General features: G+C 33.9%; 3 protein-coding genes across 8 annotated transcripts; 1 reads left to right on the top strand and 2 right to left on the bottom strand.

Moving 5' to 3' along the window:
- Positions 1 to 4,398: 4,398 nt before the first annotated feature.
- Positions 4,399 to 9,094, bottom strand: LOC108847101 (B3 domain-containing protein REM-like 1). 3 transcript variants are annotated; one of them, XM_057006556.1, is made up of 13 exons: positions 8,833 to 9,094; positions 8,693 to 8,752; positions 8,539 to 8,610; positions 7,982 to 8,122; positions 7,436 to 7,900; positions 7,014 to 7,357; positions 6,799 to 6,902; positions 6,551 to 6,625; positions 6,343 to 6,461; positions 5,930 to 6,043; positions 5,360 to 5,839; positions 4,847 to 5,275; positions 4,399 to 4,752 (listed from the first exon to the last, which is right to left on the bottom strand). In XM_057006556.1, the coding sequence occupies exons 2-13, from the start codon at positions 8,693 to 8,695 to the stop codon at positions 4,489 to 4,491; spliced, it is 2,610 nt and encodes an 869-aa protein (XP_056862536.1). In that variant the 5' UTR covers positions 8,696 to 8,752; positions 8,833 to 9,094; the 3' UTR covers positions 4,399 to 4,488. The 3 variants fall into 3 exon arrangements, with proteins under 3 accessions (XP_056862536.1, XP_018475783.2, XP_018475784.2); XM_018620281.2 differs by having other exon boundaries at positions 6,799 to 7,357; positions 8,818 to 9,094; XM_018620282.2 differs by having other exon boundaries at positions 6,799 to 7,357.
- A 1,450-nt stretch (positions 9,095 to 10,544) lies between these two features.
- LOC108847104 (B3 domain-containing protein REM12) lies at positions 10,545 to 13,296 on the bottom strand. 4 transcript variants are annotated; one of them, XM_057006561.1, is made up of 8 exons: positions 13,158 to 13,264; positions 12,992 to 13,021; positions 12,799 to 12,913; positions 12,609 to 12,671; positions 12,412 to 12,524; positions 11,567 to 11,938; positions 11,172 to 11,477; positions 10,545 to 11,082 (listed from the first exon to the last, which is right to left on the bottom strand). In XM_057006561.1, the coding sequence occupies exons 3-8, from the start codon at positions 12,842 to 12,844 to the stop codon at positions 10,759 to 10,761; spliced, it is 1,224 nt and encodes a 407-aa protein (XP_056862541.1). In that variant the 5' UTR covers positions 12,845 to 12,913; positions 12,992 to 13,021; positions 13,158 to 13,264; the 3' UTR covers positions 10,545 to 10,758. The 4 variants fall into 4 exon arrangements, with proteins under 4 accessions (XP_056862541.1, XP_056862540.1, XP_056862542.1 ...); XM_057006560.1 differs by lacking the exon at positions 12,992 to 13,021 and having other exon boundaries at positions 12,799 to 12,945; positions 13,158 to 13,296; XM_057006562.1 differs by lacking the exon at positions 12,992 to 13,021 and having other exon boundaries at positions 13,158 to 13,296.
- A 2,106-nt stretch (positions 13,297 to 15,402) lies between these two features.
- On the top strand, positions 15,403 to 17,313 carry LOC108844887 (F-box/kelch-repeat protein At1g64840). Its single transcript, XM_018618173.2, has 2 exons — positions 15,403 to 15,551; positions 16,069 to 17,313. The coding sequence occupies exon 2, from the start codon at positions 16,074 to 16,076 to the stop codon at positions 17,214 to 17,216; it is 1,143 nt and encodes a 380-aa protein (XP_018473675.1). The 5' UTR covers positions 15,403 to 15,551; positions 16,069 to 16,073; the 3' UTR covers positions 17,217 to 17,313.
- The last annotated feature ends 1,804 nt before the right edge of the window (positions 17,314 to 19,117 follow it).

The following is a 19,117-nucleotide window of genomic DNA, read 5'->3' as shown; positions in this document are numbered from 1 at the left end:
AAAGTATAAGTGCATGACTCCTTCTACTGGCCACGTTATGCTTTTCCACCTTTTAACCTGGTACCTGCAAAAACAAAGGATAGAATCAGATAAATTATGGTATAAATGTTAGATACCAAATAATGTCAAAATCAATGTTTTTACCTAATTTGTGTACAGAAAATGGCTACTTGGCAAATAAACCCTTATTTTAATCATGTGGAAAGATTTATTGATGAGCCTTTACTATTTGTTTGCTTTTATTTTTCATTTCACTATTTGTTTGCTTATATTTACTTAGTTTCCATCCAAATTTGACCATATAAGCTTTACCGATCTTGAACTCTCCTCTTCATAATATTTTCACTCCCTACACATCTTATACCCTAATTAAATATATACTCTAAATTTCACACTATGATATCTTCTTTCATAGACACAAACTTGTCACATCATAGATATTTTCTTAATTTCATTATTCTTTTAGAGTAATCAACAAATTCACTCAATTTTTATGTCGTATAATTTTTTTTTATTTTTTTGAAGTAATATTTTAGATTATATATAATATTTTTACTAAATAAATATTTCTGTTGACTAAATCGTTTACCAAACACAAATTCATTACATATTTTGTCAATTTTATGATTTGATTCGTTATATTATTAATTTTATTTGTTTTGTAAAAACTTTATTGTGATTGCATATTACTAATGTATTATGGTTTCTGTCATTTTCTGGTAAATTTGTCTATGCTTGAACTTGGTAACAAAAGAAATATATGTGGGATTCCCTTTTATTATTTTTCATGGTTCCAGGTTTGCTAAAATTTGAAGAAAAATATTATAAATAGTTTTTTGTGTTTTTTATATTTATTTTTGAAATTAATGTATTTTAAATTCTCTAATATAGAATTAACTAATTTGTTATTTTCTAAATATTTTTTACCAAGTTGAAGTTAATTAAGTATTTTCACTAAATATTTATTATTTTACTTGTTATATCTAATTACTTTTTGATGAAAAAAAAAATATAATTAGTTTTTGAATTTCTAACAGATACCTCTTTTGTCATGTATCTGAATTAAAAACTTGTGGTGGCGCAACATCAAAAATATTGCCTGAACTTATGGCAGTTAGGAAGCACACTTAGCGTGGACTTGTAGCTAGTCATGAAACATGTTCAAGCCATGAATCAGAGCTTTCGTATTGCGTATCAGAATTGTGTACTTAAGTTGGTGTTTTCTCAAGTAAGCAAAGAAAAGTCATATCTTTATAAAAATTGTGTGCTTAAGTTGGTGTTTTCCCAAGTACAAAAAGAAAAGTCATATCTTTTTTACAACCGGGAGCACAAATCAGTATGAAAAAAATTACACTTAGACATACTTTTCACTGTCAACTTAGAAAAAAATTACATCTAAACATACTTTGAGCATGTCACATACTTTCTGGTAACAAAATGTCTAAAATGTCCTTTCAACTTTAATTAATTGGAAACATGGGTTAAAAGCTACTCCTTTAATCTTTTTTTTTTCCCAAATTGAAATATATTAGAGGCCCAAAGCCCAACAGAAACAGGAACGAAGCCCATTACACTTACAAACCACATAAGCCCACAAGAACAAACGGGCAATAACAAAAACCAACAAATGGGCCACAGTCCAAAACCCAAACGCTCCACCGACACCTCGAGATAAGCCCTAGCGGATGGCACGGCGAGGCGCTGGCTGGACACGTGGAAGGATCTCCTCCGTTCACGCTGCACGCGTCGTCACCGCTTCAACTCGTTCGCCACCGCTTCAACTCGACCACAACCGACGCTACACTGCCGGATCCACAACAACGAAAGCTTCGTTCGTCGGAGCTTCTAGACCAACAAGCCTCCTCACGAACCCATCACCGTTCTCACCGCAATCTCTTCACGCCGGAGAGTTCATCGAACCTCGAGATCTCCTCCGGCTTTGAACCTCTTCAAACCCTAAGACGCGTGAATCGAGAAACATAGTTTACCGCCGGAAACCTTCACCGGCTACCAAACCTTTACCCCGCGAGAGCATCATCGAGTTCCCCCGAGATCTCCTCCCGCGACATCGCCAACCACAGCTTCATCCTCACCGCGGAGCATAACCGAGCCTCCACCAATTTCACAAACTAGAACCGACTGTTCTCCTTTGACGGAAAGGAGCCACATCGGCGAACCAAGGCCGACCGTCCATCTAAAGAGAGATGCGACGGCGGAAGCAAAAGAACCACTCAAAAATTAAAAACTGAAAAGGAAAGGATATCTAAACAATTAACAAGGTGGGGAGACCGGACCGACGGTGGCTAAAGGAGCCCATCCCGTCGGCCGGAAGAAAATCTCACGGCGGTGGTCTCTTCTCTTTTCTATTGCTTTCTCTCGACTCTCACTGTTCTAGAAGAGTATATCAAAGACATTTAGTTTTTTTTTAACTTATTTTTGAAGCTACTCCTTTAATCTCTTTTCGTATTTGCCAGAAAACATTAATGTCATAGTTCTTTAATCTGTTTTTTTCTCTCATTTTCTTCTTTCCTACCTGTCTCTTTCGTCAAATACCAAATTTCTTTACCAATTACAGAACCTATCGTTTTTTTTAATTTTATCCTTCTTCTTTACTTTTGATTTCCTATTCATTTACTTTTCCCTCTTTCTCCTTCTTCTCATTTTTTTTTTTCAAAAAAATAATCTTTACAGATCTTTTAATCTTTCAAAATAGAACTACAGTACCACCTTAATTTTTCACATGACTACCGTCACTACCACAACTTATTTCTTTTTTTTTGCTAAACAACCACAACTTATTTCTTCACCATTGTCACAACTATTTTCACTGCGGCCGCCGCATTTACAGAACCACAGCTGCAATTCCTTTCCTTCCCCATCATTACCCCTTACTCCACCTTCACAACCTACTGTCAAATAGACACCATCCGAAACTGGTGAAGGCGAAGGCTATTCAGACTTTCTAAGAAAACGGGGAACACATGAACGTAGATTTTGACCACACAAACACTAAACATGACTAAGTGCCACTGATCATATCTCTGACCATATAAACACATACTCTGATTTTGACTATATGAACACTGACATTAACCATACTTTCTCTCCACGGAAATCATGACCATGCGGCTTCCAACAGTAACCACAAGCTCAACAAAATGCTAACCACAAAAGAGCAACTAACTTTTCATTATGACCCTGACCATAAATGTCTTTTCTTATTAACCACACCAATCTTGCCAATTAATTTCACTAACCACGAACAGCGGAGCGTCCTTAATCACGTCATTCACTACACAAAATTTCTGACCACAACTATCAGCCGCGTGCAACTCAACCATCGACCACATAACACCTGACCATGACCACATATATATGAAAAATGGCGTGCTTTTAGCTTCAAACACTTTTAACCAAGTCAGGGGCAATTATGTCTATATAATTCGAAAAAGCTAGTCTAAAGTATCTCAAAGTGTAAAGGGCCAAGCCCAAAGTATGTCAATATGCAAATTTATCATATATAGTTGCGTTTATCCAAAGTTTTAGAGTTAATTCTCAAAAAAAAAAGTTTTAGGATTTAATATTTAGTATTTAAAGGTTTAGTATTTTGCGTATAGCATTTAAAATATTAAAAGAATACTCTCTTCGTATCATCTTAATAGGTGTTTAGAAAAAAAATTTGTTTCAAAATAGTTGATGGTCTCACTATTCTAAATAAAATTTAATAACATTTGAAATAAAAGCATATTTGGATATTTAATAAATTTTAGTTCAGGTTTGGTACTATTTTTTCGGATCGTGATCGATTCGGTTCTTCAGATTTAAATTTTTTTCTTCAGCTTTGATATTGACATGAAAAATAAATAATAATTTATTTTTAAAATATACAGTGCGGGTCAAAATTTAGTTTAAATTAAAATATAATTATTTAATTAATATAGAAATATGTCATATTATTTAAACAAAATATCAATGTATTAGTATTGTACAGTTGCATTCTAAAATCATTTATTTTAACAACAAGTCAAAATAAATATATTGATTGGAGAAGCGATAAAACAAAGTCAGAGAAGCACATAATTTACCACTGACACTCTATGTGTCAAATTTATTATAAAGAAAGTTTAGTAAAATAAATATATTCAATAACTACAAACAAATAATATATTTAATAAAAGTAAAAAAATCTGCGCTTTCGAACCGCAGCTTTCGGACCGCAGATCAAAATCTAGTTAATTTTAAAACATGCCAGTCAAAATCAATTTTGAAAATTATGGCTTGGTTTGATTTTGGTTAATTTGGTTTCTCAATTTTCTTAACAATTGTTCTCTTTTAATTACCAACTTATCCTCCTCGGTCAAGAATTTTGAAAAATCTCATGTGTGACACAAGGGTACAAGTTAGAAGGCTACCCGTTAAATGATATATTTAAAATCTGTCATGTGATGATATCCATAGACACAGTTTGAAACAAAAGCATACTTGTAATTAACATTTTTGTATATGGTATCCGTAGTTGGAGTAGAACTTGAAAACATAGTCTGCGCCTTCAGTGGGAATGAATTCCAAAACGAAAGATTCTCCTACCATCACCCCATTAGCCTCACAGAAACCTTTCCATCCATTCTCCAAGGCGATTGTCCCATCTTTTGACAGTAAATATGCAAACCACTTCATCCCGCTTCTACCCAACAGAGTTATCTTTCCAGGGTTCATGATGCCATTAGTCCACATGAATTGACTCGGAAGTTGCTGTGAGATATGTAAAGTAATAATACCAATTAGAATTGAAGAAGAAGCTAACCCCACCTCTAAAGCTAGAGAGAGTCTCGTTTGATGAGCTTACCATCTTACAGTCCCTGACACCTTCAGGTGTAAGTGTTAATATCACGATCCGGCTTTGGATTGCTGAAGACAACTCTCTTATTTTCTCCAAATCCCGTGATCTACTCACTTCTCTGCTGTTCTCTGCTTTCCTGGTCTTGTTTCCACTGTTAAATCCCGACTGTTTTGAAACCTCGCTATCATTGTTAGACTCTACACGGAGCAAACTGAGTACAGGAGTTGCGTTTTCCCAAATTGACTCGAAGGTGATGGAGTCACCCGTCTTTAAGCCGTTTGCTTTAGCAAAATCTTTCCATCCTTTTCCCAAGCTCATTCTACCTCTTTTTTCCAGTAGAAGACTAACCAGCCACTTTACACCATCTTTACCCAGCAAAGTTATATCTCCAGGCTTGTTCATGTTATTCTCCGTCATAAATTCCAACGGAAGACGCTATAAAAATATTTTAACAGAGAACTTAAACATGCCATTTCGTTATGCTGTAAAACAAACAAGAAATGACTGACGAACACTTACCAGTCTACCATGTTTGAGACTGTCAGGTGTGATTGTTAGTGTCAGAAATCGGTTTTGGCTTAGTATAGTTGAATCTCCCCATTCCAGAAGATTTGTCTCTCTCTCCCATGAGCTGCTCTCTTTTTTGCTGTTTTCACCTTCTTTGCTGATCTCTTTTCCGTTGGTAGTAGGTACTATGGGAAGAGGCTCTTTCTCCATTGCTTCTGAACACTCACCTCCTTCTCTACTGTCAATGTTAGACTCCGGAGGGCACAAACTGAGCACAGGAGTTGTGTCTTCCCAATTCAACTTGAGTGTGAAGGATTCACCAGTTTTTAAGCCGTTTGCTTTAACAAAACTTTTCCAACCGTCACCCAAAGTCATTCTTCCTCTGCTTTCCACGAGAAGATTTGCCAGCCACTTTGAGCCGTCTTTACCTAACAAATATATCTTCCCAGGCTTGTTTATGCCATTCTCCCTTGTGAATTGCATTGGAAGACGCTGTAGAGATTTGAACAAGCGTCAAGACCAACAAGGAATAGATTAGAGAAAACTAACCCTCTGAATCAGTTGTTGTTACAACGATCTTACCAGTCTACAATTTCTGACCTCAACAGGTGCAAGTGTGAATGTTGCTAATTGTTTCTCGCTTGACGAATATATCTGTGTCGGACTATTTGAGCTTGTAAATTCTTGTGGAAGATGCTGCATAGACCAGCAGATTAAGACTGATCAACAAAAGGGTTATTAGATTAAATCGCTCAATACAATGACACACTTTGGTTAGGCTTCAATGGTTATAGATGAAACACGTTAAAGAGGGGAAAATAAACAAAAATAAACCAACAAAACAACACCAAAAGGAATTTTGATTTACTTCCAAACCAGAGTTAATGAAACTGAACTAAACTAGAAGTACAGATCAATTAGCTAATGAGTTGCATAAATTTAAGCAAGAGATTTTAGTTATTGAAGGAGTAAAGTAAACTGAATAATATAATCACCAGTGCATCCGTGCGTAGATTAGAAGCTGTGACATGGGCTACAAAACAAGAGGGTTCTGATGAAGGATCTGCTTCTGTTCCTGGGTTGTTCTTCTTCACTTTCTTCTTCAGCGGAAGCTCTGTAGAAACACTCCACCGAAGTAAGTAAAGTACCCTTAGAATCATCTAGATATGGTACTACAATGAAATAGAAGAGAAATAGATATACCAATGTTGTACTGATCATGTCCATCTCCATCATATAATGAAAAGCCTCGTTCTTTTCTTATTATCGAAACGCTGCCTGTATCAGAAAAACCCTAAAATTGTTTACCATTCACAATAACGTCTGCCAGAAACAGCTTCAATTTTCAGTTCTTCCTTAAGTGTAAAGCTTCAAAACGTATTAACATATTTTGACTAAAACAACTCTCCACATTAACATATGTTTGGAAGTTAAACATAATCTGATCTTACCAATGTTTTCCTGATCATTGTTGCTGCTTGGAGGTAGCACATTTTGAATCTCAGAGAATCTAGGTTCTAAATCTGAGACTTGGAACATCATATCTCCTTCATCTCTGAAAACAACAATTTCGCCAATTTGATAATCATGAGCACCATGACGAACTATTTCAGGAAAAAGTGTTGATGTCTCAAATCGGTTTTGGTTTACTAAAGATGAATCTAGCCTTCTAAGAGGGTATATGCTGCTCTCTTCTCTCCTGTTTCCACTGCTAGGTTCTGTGAAAGCAGACTCCTTCTCTCTTGCTTTTGAGCACTCACCCTGCTGCCTTCTATCACTGAGCAGCCTGAGCACAGGAGTTGAGTCTTCCCATATTGACTCCAACGTGATGGAATCACCAGTCTTTAAGCCGTTTGCTTTAGCAAAATCTTTCCAACCCTTTCCTAAACACATTCGCCCTCTTCTTTCTAGCAGAAGACTTGCCAGCCACTTTGCACCATCTTTACCCAAGAGAGTTATATCCCCAGGCCTGTTCATGCTATTCTCCGTCATGAATTCCAATGGAAGACGCTACACAAGATGTGAAGGAAAAATTTAAGAAATGTTGTGTAATCAGATATTGACCAAGAAATGATTGATGAAATTTACCAGTCTACCATGCCTGAGACTGTCAGGTGTAATTGTTAATGTCAGGAATCGGTTTTGGCTTGCTGAACTTGAATCTCTACTCTTATCTTTCTCCCATGAACTCCTCTCATCTTTCCTGTTTTCATATTTGATAACTTCGGTTCCGCTGCGACGTTTTATGGGAAGAGACTCATTCTCGCTTGCTTCTGAACACTCTCCTTCTGCTCTAATGCCAACGCTATGAACTGCAGTAGGGCATAAACTGAGAACAGGAGTTGTGTCCTCCCAATTCAACTCCAGTGTGTAGGATTCACCGATCTTTAAGCCGTTTGCTTTAACAAATGATTTCCAGCCGTCTCCCACAGTCATTCTTCCCCTGCTTTCAAGGAGAAGGTTTGCCAGCCACTTTGAACCATCGTTACCCATCAGATATACTTTTCCAGGCTTATTGATGCCATTCTCCCTCGAGAATTGCATTGGAAGACGCTGTAGAGAATCGAACAAGCGTCAGAACCAATAAAGAGAAAACTAACCCTTTTGAATAAAGAATTGGTATGGCGATGTTACCAGTCTACAATGTCTAACATCAACAGGTGCAAGTGTAAATGTTACGAATCGTGTCCCCATTGACGAATCTGACGATATTATCCGTTTCGGACTACATTTCCTTTTAAGACCACCTAAGCTTGTGAAATCTTGTGTAAGAAACTGCAACCACCAAATGAACACGAGTGTCACATCAAATGAACTGGTAAGTAGAATAAGTTAAAAGTAAATGACCGTTTAGATTTAATTATTCTATAAGTAACAAGTCTTAGAGTAGGAAAAATAAACCAAATCATGTCAAATGAAGGATGGTTTTAAACCGACAAAATACATATCTTCAAAATGAGTAATGACTAATGGCTAGAAGACACTGATCACTCAGGATAAATTTGCATATCAATTTGAACAGAAAAAAAGTTTTATTTTGCATTGCAAGATCAGCTGCAAAAGACTTAGTCTTGCAAGATCAGCTGCAAAAGACTTAGTCAAGTTTCATGAATAACAAAAACTTCAAAATGTCTACCTACAGAATACGAAAAGATGCAAGAGTAAAGTATACTTAAATTCTAGAAACGCACCACCGGTGTATATGTATGAGTTGATGAAGAACCAGGTTCATTTTTCTGGATTATTCTTCTTTCTTGGAAGCTCTGTATCAGATAACACCATCATAAACTTTTATTATAAAATTGAAACAAATCTCAAACAAGAGAGAGAGATAGAGATAGAGACCATCGTTATTTGATGAAAAGCCTGCTTCTTGTCTTGGGTAGGGATGCTTCTTCATTGAACCTGTACCAGAAAGAAACAGTTTCCCCTCAGTTTTTCCTAATTAAACATCACGAGATCGATATTACCGGTGTTGTCCTGACCATTGTTGCTGCTTGGAATCTCTACGTCTCGAATCTTACAGTAACTGTGTCCTACATCTGAGACCTGGAACATCATGTTTCAGAAAAGGAAGAAACTCGCCGCCAGAGATCTTAGCTCCGTTGTCTCCTTCTCAACCCTAGAAATTTTTCTCAAATCGACACAACTTTCTTCTACTCCGATGAGCAATTCGCCATCATCCAAAGTTGAATTCTCAAAGAGCAAGGTTAACCATTTGAGGGGTAATTTGCAATTTTTATAATTTATTTTTAGCCAAATCTCATAAATAACATTTTGAGTTGACATACTGTGTGTTTCTTTTTTTTTTTGGACAACTTTGAGTTGATATATGTATGTTCAAATTATTTACAACTCACTTTTTAATAATTAACTAACGTATTAAACATTTTATACTATAAAATTAAGTGTTTGTCCGCAGTTACAGAGTTTACAAAAATTTGTAAATAGGTATATTATCAACAAAAAAGGTTAGAATAAATTATTTTTATGCTTTTAAATATTTAATATTTAGTTAAATACTAAACTTATTATATATGATAAAAATTATTTTAATAAAATATATTTTATTACGTAAAATAAACTAAACATTTATTTATACGTAAAACTATATACATTGATTTATATTTATTTTTAAATATTATGATGTAAAACACTTTTAGATAACATAATATATAATATTTTAGATAATGATGATTATTAAATTAATGGAATTATTTTTTATTTTAGAGGTAATATATATAAGCATATCTCTAATTATTAAGTGTAATAAACTTTAAACGCTTAAATTTTTAACGGAAAAATGAAAAAAAATCATTTACAAATATATATAAATATTTTAAAGTTTTTTACAAACTGTTTTCAGAAATTATCACAGTGAGTGATTTTGATTGTGTTAAGAAAATTATCTTAATAAGATATATGATTCATTCTATCTTATGTGATATATATATATATATATATATATATATATATATATTAAAATATAATTGATTTAATATTTTTTCTAAAAACACAAAAATAAGTACCAAATCTGAACATTAAATATGTCTATATTACAACTTTTATTAAATCTATTTTTTACAATAACAAAACAATCCCGCGCTTTTAAAACACGGATCAAATTCTAATTGTGTTGTTATAGTAAAAGAATTTTGTTTCAATTATAAAAGTTATATTAATTATCTTTAGATTTATTTTAATTTTTTATTATTTTTTATTATTATAATCAAAATTCACTTTTTATACATGCCAAATCATTAAAAATTTCAAATATAATTTTTTTTAATTTTTTTAATAAATAGTTGAAATATCTAAATAATCAAATTTTTATATATAATTTACTACCAGTAAAAAAGGGCAAACAATTTTTTATTCATATAACTTTTCGTTTTAACACCAGAAATTCTTTATTATTTGAGATGAGATGTAAGCAATTTCATCTTATCTATGTTTTTCTAATAAATATTAATAAAATTTAATGTCATATATTATGTTACGAATAGTTGGATCGTTTTTTCCGAAAATGACAGAAATTAAAAATCTTGATAAGTAACGAATAAAAAAACATAATGGATAGTTAATGCATAAAAATGTTTTCCAAAAAAAAAATTATATTACTTTGTGTTTATATTTTTCTAAATTCAATAAAAATCGTATACATTTGGATAAACAACTTTTTAATGGATAAATAATCTGATGTTAAATTTAATTTTAATTGAGAATATAAATAAAATATATTCTGCTGGTCTTTGAATTAATGTTTATTTACTGATAAATATTTGTAAAATAATTAAGCCCGCATGTACAGTCAAAACATCTAATTTTATTTTTTTTAAACCATCTAGTTTTATAAATTTACCAAAGTGCTAGCTAGTGTCATGAATCAGTTTTGGACTGGTGAAGATGCATTACTCCTCAATGTTATTTTCATCTTTCTTGGTTTCGTTTCCAATATTAGGTTCGGTGGAAACAGATACTTTCTCACTTTTGGACTCTCTACTAGAGAGACCGAGCATAGGAGTTGCACCTTCCCAGATCGACTCCAACGTGAAGGATTCACCAATTTCTAGACCATTTGCTCTAGCAAAATCTTTCCAGCCCTTTCCCAAACTCATTCTTCCTTGGCTTTCTCGTAGAAGATTTGTCATCCACTTTGTACCATCTTTTCCCAACAGAGCTATCGTCCCAGGTTCGTTCATGCCGTTTTCCCTCATGAATGGCAATGGAAGTCCCTGGAAAAAAAAAGATTCGAACCAATGAGAATGCAGGTAACAGAACTAACTAAAAATTTCTAGAACAAGAGTTGATTAAATGAACTCACCAGTCTACTGTTTTTGAAGCTGTCTTGTGTAAGTGTTAAAGTCACAAGTCGGTTCTGGCTTCTGAACTCCGTACTGAGCAAACTGAGCACCGGAGTTGCATTTTCCCAGATCAACTCCAATGTGAAGGAATCGCCCATGTTTAATCCGTTTGCTCTAGCAAAATCTTTCAAGCCCTTTCCTAAACTCATTCTTCCTGAGTTCTCCCGTAGAAGATTTGCCAGCCTCCTTGTACCGTCTTTCCCCAACAGAGTTACCATACCCGGTTTGTCCATGCCGTTTTCTTTCAAGAATGGCAATGGGAGATACTGAAAAAAATACATTTAACGGAGAGTTACAAAAGTGACTCTCCTTTTGAGATAAAAGTAACAAGAGTTTTTGTTTGATGAACACTCACCAGTCTACTACTTTTGAGGCTATCATTTGTAAGTGTTAAAGTCACAAATCGGTTCTGGTTGGGTGAAGTTGAATCTCTACATCTTTGAGGATTGTTCTCGTCTCCTTGTGTTCCATCACTGGTAGATTCTGTAGGGCAGACACTAAGCAAAGGTGTTTCCCCGTTTCTCATTAGTTTGAACTTAAATAAGCTTCCTGCTTTTTTGCCGTTTTCTTCACAGAAATTTCTCCAACCTCGGGTTATATAGAATGTATCAGACGATTTGTTGAACCTAAGATCCAACGCCCATGATCTTTCCCTTTCATCTGCTAAAACAATCTTGCGGCATTTTCTTTTAAAACCATTTGAGATTGTGAAATCTGGAGGAAGACACTGCAGAATAAATAGGTTGGCGCATTTCATCATGACATCAAGTTGTGTAAAACTTTAGTTTCATGTCTAATCAACGTCAATAAAAATGAAACCACAAGACAGAGTAAAGAGGGGTAACATACCAAAAAAAAAAGACCAGGAAAAAAACAGGAAATACAAAGACCCCCTCCAAAACAAGAAACGTGAGTCCTTACCATACCCCAATTTTAATAAAGCAACCCTGATTCTCTCAATTTCCCTGATTGACTGCTATCTAAATGAAATTTGGTTGTACTTGAGCAAGAGAGCACATAAAAAGAAGCAAAAATAAATTGACAAAATACATAAACCGAACACATATTGAGGAGGTTAACTTTTGATTTTTTTTTTTTCTTTCAAAGACAAGTATTTTCCTAAACCGAATAAAAATGAAAAGCGCAATTTTACAAAAAGTAGTTCATCAGATGAGTATGCTTATACTGTTATAGACGCACCAGAGAATCTTCATGTAGATTGGAAACGGTAACAGAGGCCACAAAACAAGAGTTGTCAGATGAAGAAGAATCAGCTTCAGTGTTTGGACTGTTAGTCTTAACTTTCTTGTTTCCTGAAATTTGGAACCTCAGATATTTAAATTTTTTAAAAATGTCACTACAAAAAAGAGGATAGAAGATAAGATAAGAGAAGTTACCGGTGTTGTCCTGATCATCATCACCTTCTTCAGTTATAGGATGCTTCTTCCTCGAGATATAGCCTGTTTAGAACATGTAAAAATCTCAATTTTCTCTCAGTTTAAAATCATATTTTTTTTTTTTGGCAAGCTCTCACAAACACAGAGCATCCCTTCATTAAACATACAAGTAAACAGATCCAAAACATACCCATCTTGTCCTGATCCTCGTTGTTGGGTCCTAAACCAGAGAGCATCTCTGTGTAGGGGCTAATATCTTCTTCTCTAGGCCTGTTCCTTGTTGATGCTTCGAGAACATGAATAGGCTGTAAGGTGAAAATGAAGTCTCTCAAATAAGCTGTGATAATCAAAATTCCAATATGAGAAAAGGGTTATCGTTTTGCCTCTTAGAGAGCGAGTGTTCGCATGCATTTCTGGAAAACTCGAAATCTCAGCGTTAATTTGGGTGTTGCAACTTTTTCGTTCAATCTCACTCCAGTTTAAAATATCTCGATTTGGGGATTTTGGAGAAGAGATGAGAGATTAAGATCTGATTGAGAAATTGCTAACCTTTGAAAACAGACAGATCGATAAGAGAAGAGAAGCTTCCTTTCCGTTGATGTCGAAGAAGGAATGACACGTCGAGCTTTATTTTTTTTTATTTTTTTTTGTCATCCGTCCATCTGTTTAGATCAAGTGGTGGTCGGTCGGGCGATCCTCCTTAAAGTGTCTCCTTCTGATCAGATCTGATCTATATAGAAAAATTTGGCCTCTATTCTTTGCTTCTTTTACTAGCGCATCGGTTCGAATATTCCGGATTTGAGGAATATGAGTAAGTCTCACATCCATAACAGGCCGAACTTTATCTATAATCTCATTTATCTTAGTAAATAGTACTCCTCCGTTGTTAAAAGATCATGTTTTAGAAAAAAAATTGTTTCAAAAAAATACATTTTTATATTTTTAATATATAAATTAAATGTAAATTGTAAACTTCAAAAAATATTAATTGTATTTATCAAAATTCTATTAGTAAAAAACTTGTGGAAAATAATTGATTACAGAAAATAATGTATTGGTAACTAAAATTTGATATTTTTTTTTAATAAGTGTGAAAATTTTAAAATATAGATTTTTTAAGAATGGAGAGAATACTTTATTAGAAATAAACATGAAATTACTTTGATTATTCTACTAAAAGTAAAATGTAAATTAATCTAAATGAAATATTTGTTCATATTTTAAAGAAGACAAACAAAAAATATATGAATATTTTGATATATAAGCATTGTATAATTTTCACGATAACGAAAATGTCTTCTCTAATCAAGTAATAGATAATAACAAGATATATAACTAAATTTTTAATATTCGTTACTATTTAATACATGATTACATGATGATTAGATGATGACCAAATAATAAGTATAAGAAAAGCTATTAGTATTTATGTACAATCTTAAATGCAAATAAAGAAAAAAAATAGATATAAATAAATATTTAATAGATCATGTAACAAATAGGAAATAACGGATCAAATAACATGACAATAACAGAGTAAATAACATGACAAGTAATGAGGCAAATAACGAGTTAAATACTATAAATAATAATAATATTTGATATTTGACTTGATCTTGCAAGTAATGAAAATTGTCGATTTATTATTTGCTTTAATAACACCGAGTACTAAGGTGGATACAAATTAAATAACGAATTTAAGGTGAGTAACGAGTAACTTACTCCGGCAACTAATTTAACCGGTGCACAAAAAAACTATTTAACCAAAACGACTTCGAAAGCGCACAATAATCATTTCTGTTGACATTCATCCCACTTTTTACCTTTTACTCGGCCTAATCTATATTATTAAAACCGAAGTACAAAAATAAATTAACCCTTAATATTATTGTTTTATTATATCTAATGCCACTCCATGTTTCTCTCTAATAACAACTAACCTTAATAAATGAACATATATTAACCATAATAAATATTAGTTACCAAAAAATTCATATGTGTATCCTCAATTCGCATTTCTTTTTGGGATATTATCTTAGAGTATTAATAATCTATCTTATTAAAGTTGATGTACCCATTAAAAATGTTTGGAAACATAGATATAAATTTAAATATAGACTGTTTGGAAATAAAAATAGGAGTGTAGTATTCACCTATTTTAATACATGGAAAAATCTTTTCTATTTAAAGTAGTTATTAGTGTAACTATTTATGTAGATCTCGCAAATTAAAACGATGATCTCGCAGCCATCAATATATATTTTCATTTAATTATAAAACATGATCAATACTCTATTATATTACCATATAATTGTCTTCTAACAACTAAAATCTTCTTAACTATAATAGCCGCAATACAAGCAATTTAACATTATATATACCATAATATATCACAATACAAGCAATTTAAAGTGAACAATTTTGTATTAACAATCAAATAAGAACACAAAAAATACATGAATGTTTGTTCCCAACATTCAAAGAAGTCCATGATTACTCTATACAGATGAAATATAAAATTTAAACATAAACTAAAATAATACAATTTTGTTCAATTAGTATAAAATTTTGAAATTTTATATATACCGTAAAAATAAAAACCCGCCCAGTCGGACGGGTCAAGATCTAGTTAAATTTATATTTTTTGTTTTAATAACACTTTTTAGTTTTGATTATAAAAGGGTTCCGTACTGTGAATCTGAATCGATTAAACCGAAACATAAAATATAAATTGAGTGGAAGTTTACAATTAACGCCTGGCCGTTTCCATTCCGAAAACGCGTCGTTTACACGTATTTCTCGACGATATAAAATGCGCCCTGAGATCAACATGTTTGGTCAAAGTCAATTCATTCCTTCTCAACTTCCCCTCTTTCGGTTTTGTCTTTCCATCAAGACAGAGTTGCCATCCATCTCCGAGCACAGTTCTCTGAAACCAAAACGGTACTGTTATTTTTTTTGGTCGGCTGTAGATACTTAAGTTATCAGAGAAAAACCTTCTGGGTTGTCATTGACTCATTGCACCAATTCGGTTCTAGCTTGATTATGCAAAACTTGTCACCTTTGGACTCGATCGTTTACAATATCTTGTGTTCTCTGTTGCTTTACTGATAAACTTATCAACACTTTGTTTTCGATATTTGCTAGGAGATGTTTTTTTGTTGTTTGAGAACTTATTTGCTAAGGAGATGTTATTATTACTTTATTTTTTTTCTTTTCTTTTTTATTTTTTTTTGGTCATTTTTTATAACTATTATTACTTGGTAAGATGGAAGTTAATTCTTGTCCTTTTTTTTTTTCTTTTGGTAAAGTACTAAAATGCTGAGTTTATGTCCGTTTATGTTTTTTTGTCCTGTCCGTTTATGTTTATGTTTTTTTTTCTTTAGTAATCCTTGTCTGTTCGTGTTTGTTTACGTAAGTTGCTAAAAGCTTTTTTTTCTCTCTCTCTCTGGTTTCACAGCGAACATGGCTGAACCTGTAACGAAAGAGAAGATGATGATACCAGACTGGACTAAACTCCCTGAAGAGCTGTTTCAGACTATCACCAATAAAATGAACTGTTTCGATGTTGTTCATGCTCGCTCCGTCAGCACCTTGTGGCGATCAACATTCCCGTATCCGGCTTCCCTGCTGCGCTCAAGTTACTCTCTACCCACTTATCCCGTCGAGAAGGATGGCTTGTGCTCCCTCGAGAAGATCCCTTTCGTCCTCGTGATTGTCCCAACTCCTACTGGTGATGAGTCGGTTTCTGAGTTTTTCATGGGATTAGTAGGCCGAGATGAGGCTGCTGATTACATGGAGGCTCCATCTCCTCTTCAGTGCTCGCTAAAGATGAAGATGGAAAAATCTGATCCAAAATGGATAAACGTGATCGGCTCCCATATCTTATCTCTAAGCCATCAGTACAGAATGGTTTGTTGGGATCCTAATGGATTGAGAACAACTTACCGCAACGTGGCTATTCTTCCACTAAACAGGGAGGGAGGAAGAGGAAGAGGAGAGTTCATTGTGCTTCGTAGCTGTAGCTACTGGGGAAGTTTGTTAGTGTTAACAAGTGCTAAAAGGAAGTGGGTGCCACTTCCGGGCGTTCCAAGTTCTTCATGCACGGCTTTGGTCACGTTTAGAGGAAGGTTCTATGCATCTTTCTCTGACGAGCGCATTTACGTTATCCATCCTTATTCACTAGTAGCAGTACTTCTCCTGATGCCTCCAAACTTTACCGATGGAAGCAATCATCTGATTACAGCTGGTGATGATGAGCTTTTCCTGGTTAAGAAAAACACACCTATTACTGGTCCGGTAACATGTAGAGTGTGTAGGCTGGTGGGTTTAGAATGGGTTGAGGTCGATGAACTTGGAGACCGTGTGTTGTTTGTTGGGAAAGAAGCAAACGTCTGCTGCTCGGCTAACCAGCTTCCTGATGGTTGTGGTGTGACCGGGGACTCGATTTTGTTCACCAAACGAGCAGGGGAAGATACTTACCTCTATAAGTATGGACCACCTGACGTTCCAAACGAAAACGTGGTGGGTGAATGGAGAAGCTCAAGAGAGAGCCGTGTGAAATTCCTTGATTCTCAGGAGACTTTTGCTTTCCGGGTTGAGTCTTGAAATATAAGTCTTTACTTTGGACATCTGTTGCTTTGTTATTTTCTGTCGTCTTTTCACTTCTACTTGACCTTTCGCTTAATGAAATTTCATTCTGACAGAGTTACTTATTGATTATATTGTTTAAGCTGCTTGCTAGTTCTTTTACATTGTATTTCTTTTTTTGGTCAAATTACATTGGATTTCTTAAGTTAGTGTATATTTCATATGGGCTATGATCTTAGAGCATGATTATTGCATAGATCTTTAACAAAAGTCCTTAATACACATATATGTATATATATATGTATATGTATATATTATATACGCATATATAATATATACATATACATATATGTGTATTAAGGACTTTTGCTAAGAATCTATGCAATAATCATGCTCTTAGTTTAATTTGACTTGAGGTTGATTTTATTCAGGTGGTCATAATTGTTTCCTTTTCTTTTTTATTTTAGTTGGCCATTTCATAATTTATGTGGCTTTTTCCTCTAATTTCTCGTATAATTTTTACTACGCGACTTATCCGCATCCTTGCACATAAATGAATATTTAGTAAATTAAAATATAAACTGTTTATTAATGTTTATTTTATTTGTTTGTATAATTTTATGTTATTTAGTTAAGATTGTTATTTGTGACTTGTTAAGTTGCGATGTTTTAATTACATGATTTTGAAAAACTCAAATATATTATTGAGTTTTTGATCCATAAATTTGCAATTTTCATTCTTCCAAAAAGCAAAAACTGCGCTTCCTTTTCTTCCACTATAAATTTCCTTTATAAAATAAAATATATTGCGGATGACCAGTTATCCGCAGTGCTGGTCCTCGTAATTTTTGGGTCCGATACGAAATTAAAAAATATAAACCTTAAATAATAGTAAATTGTATCTCAGAAAAATTAAATTAAAAAAATAAAATTACAGTACGAGGACTAATAAAAGTCTAGCAGCTCTAAAAGTTATCTTTGAATTTTTTATATAAAAAGGTATTCAAATTGTATTTTTTGCAAAAGATTTACAGTTTATTTTGTATTTTTAAGCTAATAAACAACAAAAACAATTATAAAATAGGATTAAAAAAAACGGTAAAAATTGTAGGTCCTATACCAATGTATTTTGGGTATGGGGTCAGGACCGGGTCTGGTTACCCAAAACCACCCTTCCTCTAATAAATCCATATGAATATTTTGCAAAAAAAGCCTAGCGCCTTCTTTGTTAAAGGCGTTCGTGAGCTCATCAAACCATCTTCTAACCGAAAGGTTATGGAGTATGTTCAGTTCAACAAATTTTCATCTTGCCAAGTCTCAGCTACTGAAGAAGAATAGTTCATTTCGTTGAACATTCCGGAATACCTACCCAGATTATGGAAGCAGCAAGGTTACACTCATCTCCACCTTGGTGTAGTAAGAATTGGTCTGACCTTACACGCCAGAAAAAGTCTACCAGTCATTGCTAAGATAGCTATAATCGATTCTCAATTAAAATCTTATCAACAAGCATGTATCGGAACAGTTCAAACGACACTAAATGCAGGAAAATTATTCGTAACGCTGTTTCCAAACTTTAATGTTTCGTTGGAAGATCCAAACCTATTGAAGACGCTCAAAGTTCAGCTACAACTGATCGGAGCACCTATGCAAGAAAAGAGTGTAGCAGCTACCCTACATCACCAGATCGTCTATCGAATTCAAGATCACGCTCTCGATCTTGTACTACCCTCATCTGACGAAGCCCTATATCTCAAAGTCACATCAGCATCTCAGGCACCCAATTCAATACAGATTCCTCGCCAAATATCATGCGAAGAACTGATGCGACGACTACCAGAATCTTGGATGACAATCTATGAAAAGTTTCATCAGGCCACTCAATCGCCCATACAATCCTCAGAAGTCAGATTTCATTC

Source organism: Raphanus sativus, chromosome 3 (assembly GCF_000801105.2).
Source record: "Raphanus sativus cultivar WK10039 chromosome 3, ASM80110v3, whole genome shotgun sequence".
In the NCBI taxonomy this organism is placed as follows: Eukaryota; Viridiplantae; Streptophyta; class Magnoliopsida; order Brassicales; family Brassicaceae; genus Raphanus; species Raphanus sativus.
Note: the sequence above shows the minus strand (reverse complement) of the source record. Positions and strands in the feature narration are given on the sequence as shown.

Excerpts from the sequence above, each read along its gene's own strand:
- LOC108847101 (XM_018620281.2), bottom strand. Across the intron at positions 6,626-6,798 it reads CAATGATCAGGAAAACATTG|GCAGCGTTTCGATAATAAGA; the intron begins GTAAGATCAGAT and ends TTTCTGATACAG. Across the intron at positions 6,462-6,550 it reads ACATGATCAGTACAACATTG|AGCTTCCGCTGAAGAAGAAA; the intron begins GTATATCTATTT and ends GTGTTTCTACAG.
- LOC108847104 (XM_057006560.1), bottom strand. The coding sequence starts at position 12,844 with ATGCTCTCTGGTTTAGGACCCAACAACGAGGATCAGGACAAGATGG. Across the intron at positions 12,672-12,798 it reads CGAGGATCAGGACAAGATGG|GCTATATCTCGAGGAAGAAG; the intron begins GTATGTTTTGGA and ends TGTTCTAAACAG. Across the intron at positions 11,939-12,411 it reads ATCTACATGAAGATTCTCTG|TGTCTTCCTCCAGATTTCAC; the intron begins GTGCGTCTATAA and ends TTTATTCTGCAG.
- LOC108844887 (XM_018618173.2), top strand. The coding sequence starts at position 16,074 with ATGGCTGAACCTGTAACGAAAGAGAAGATGATGATACCAGACTGGACT.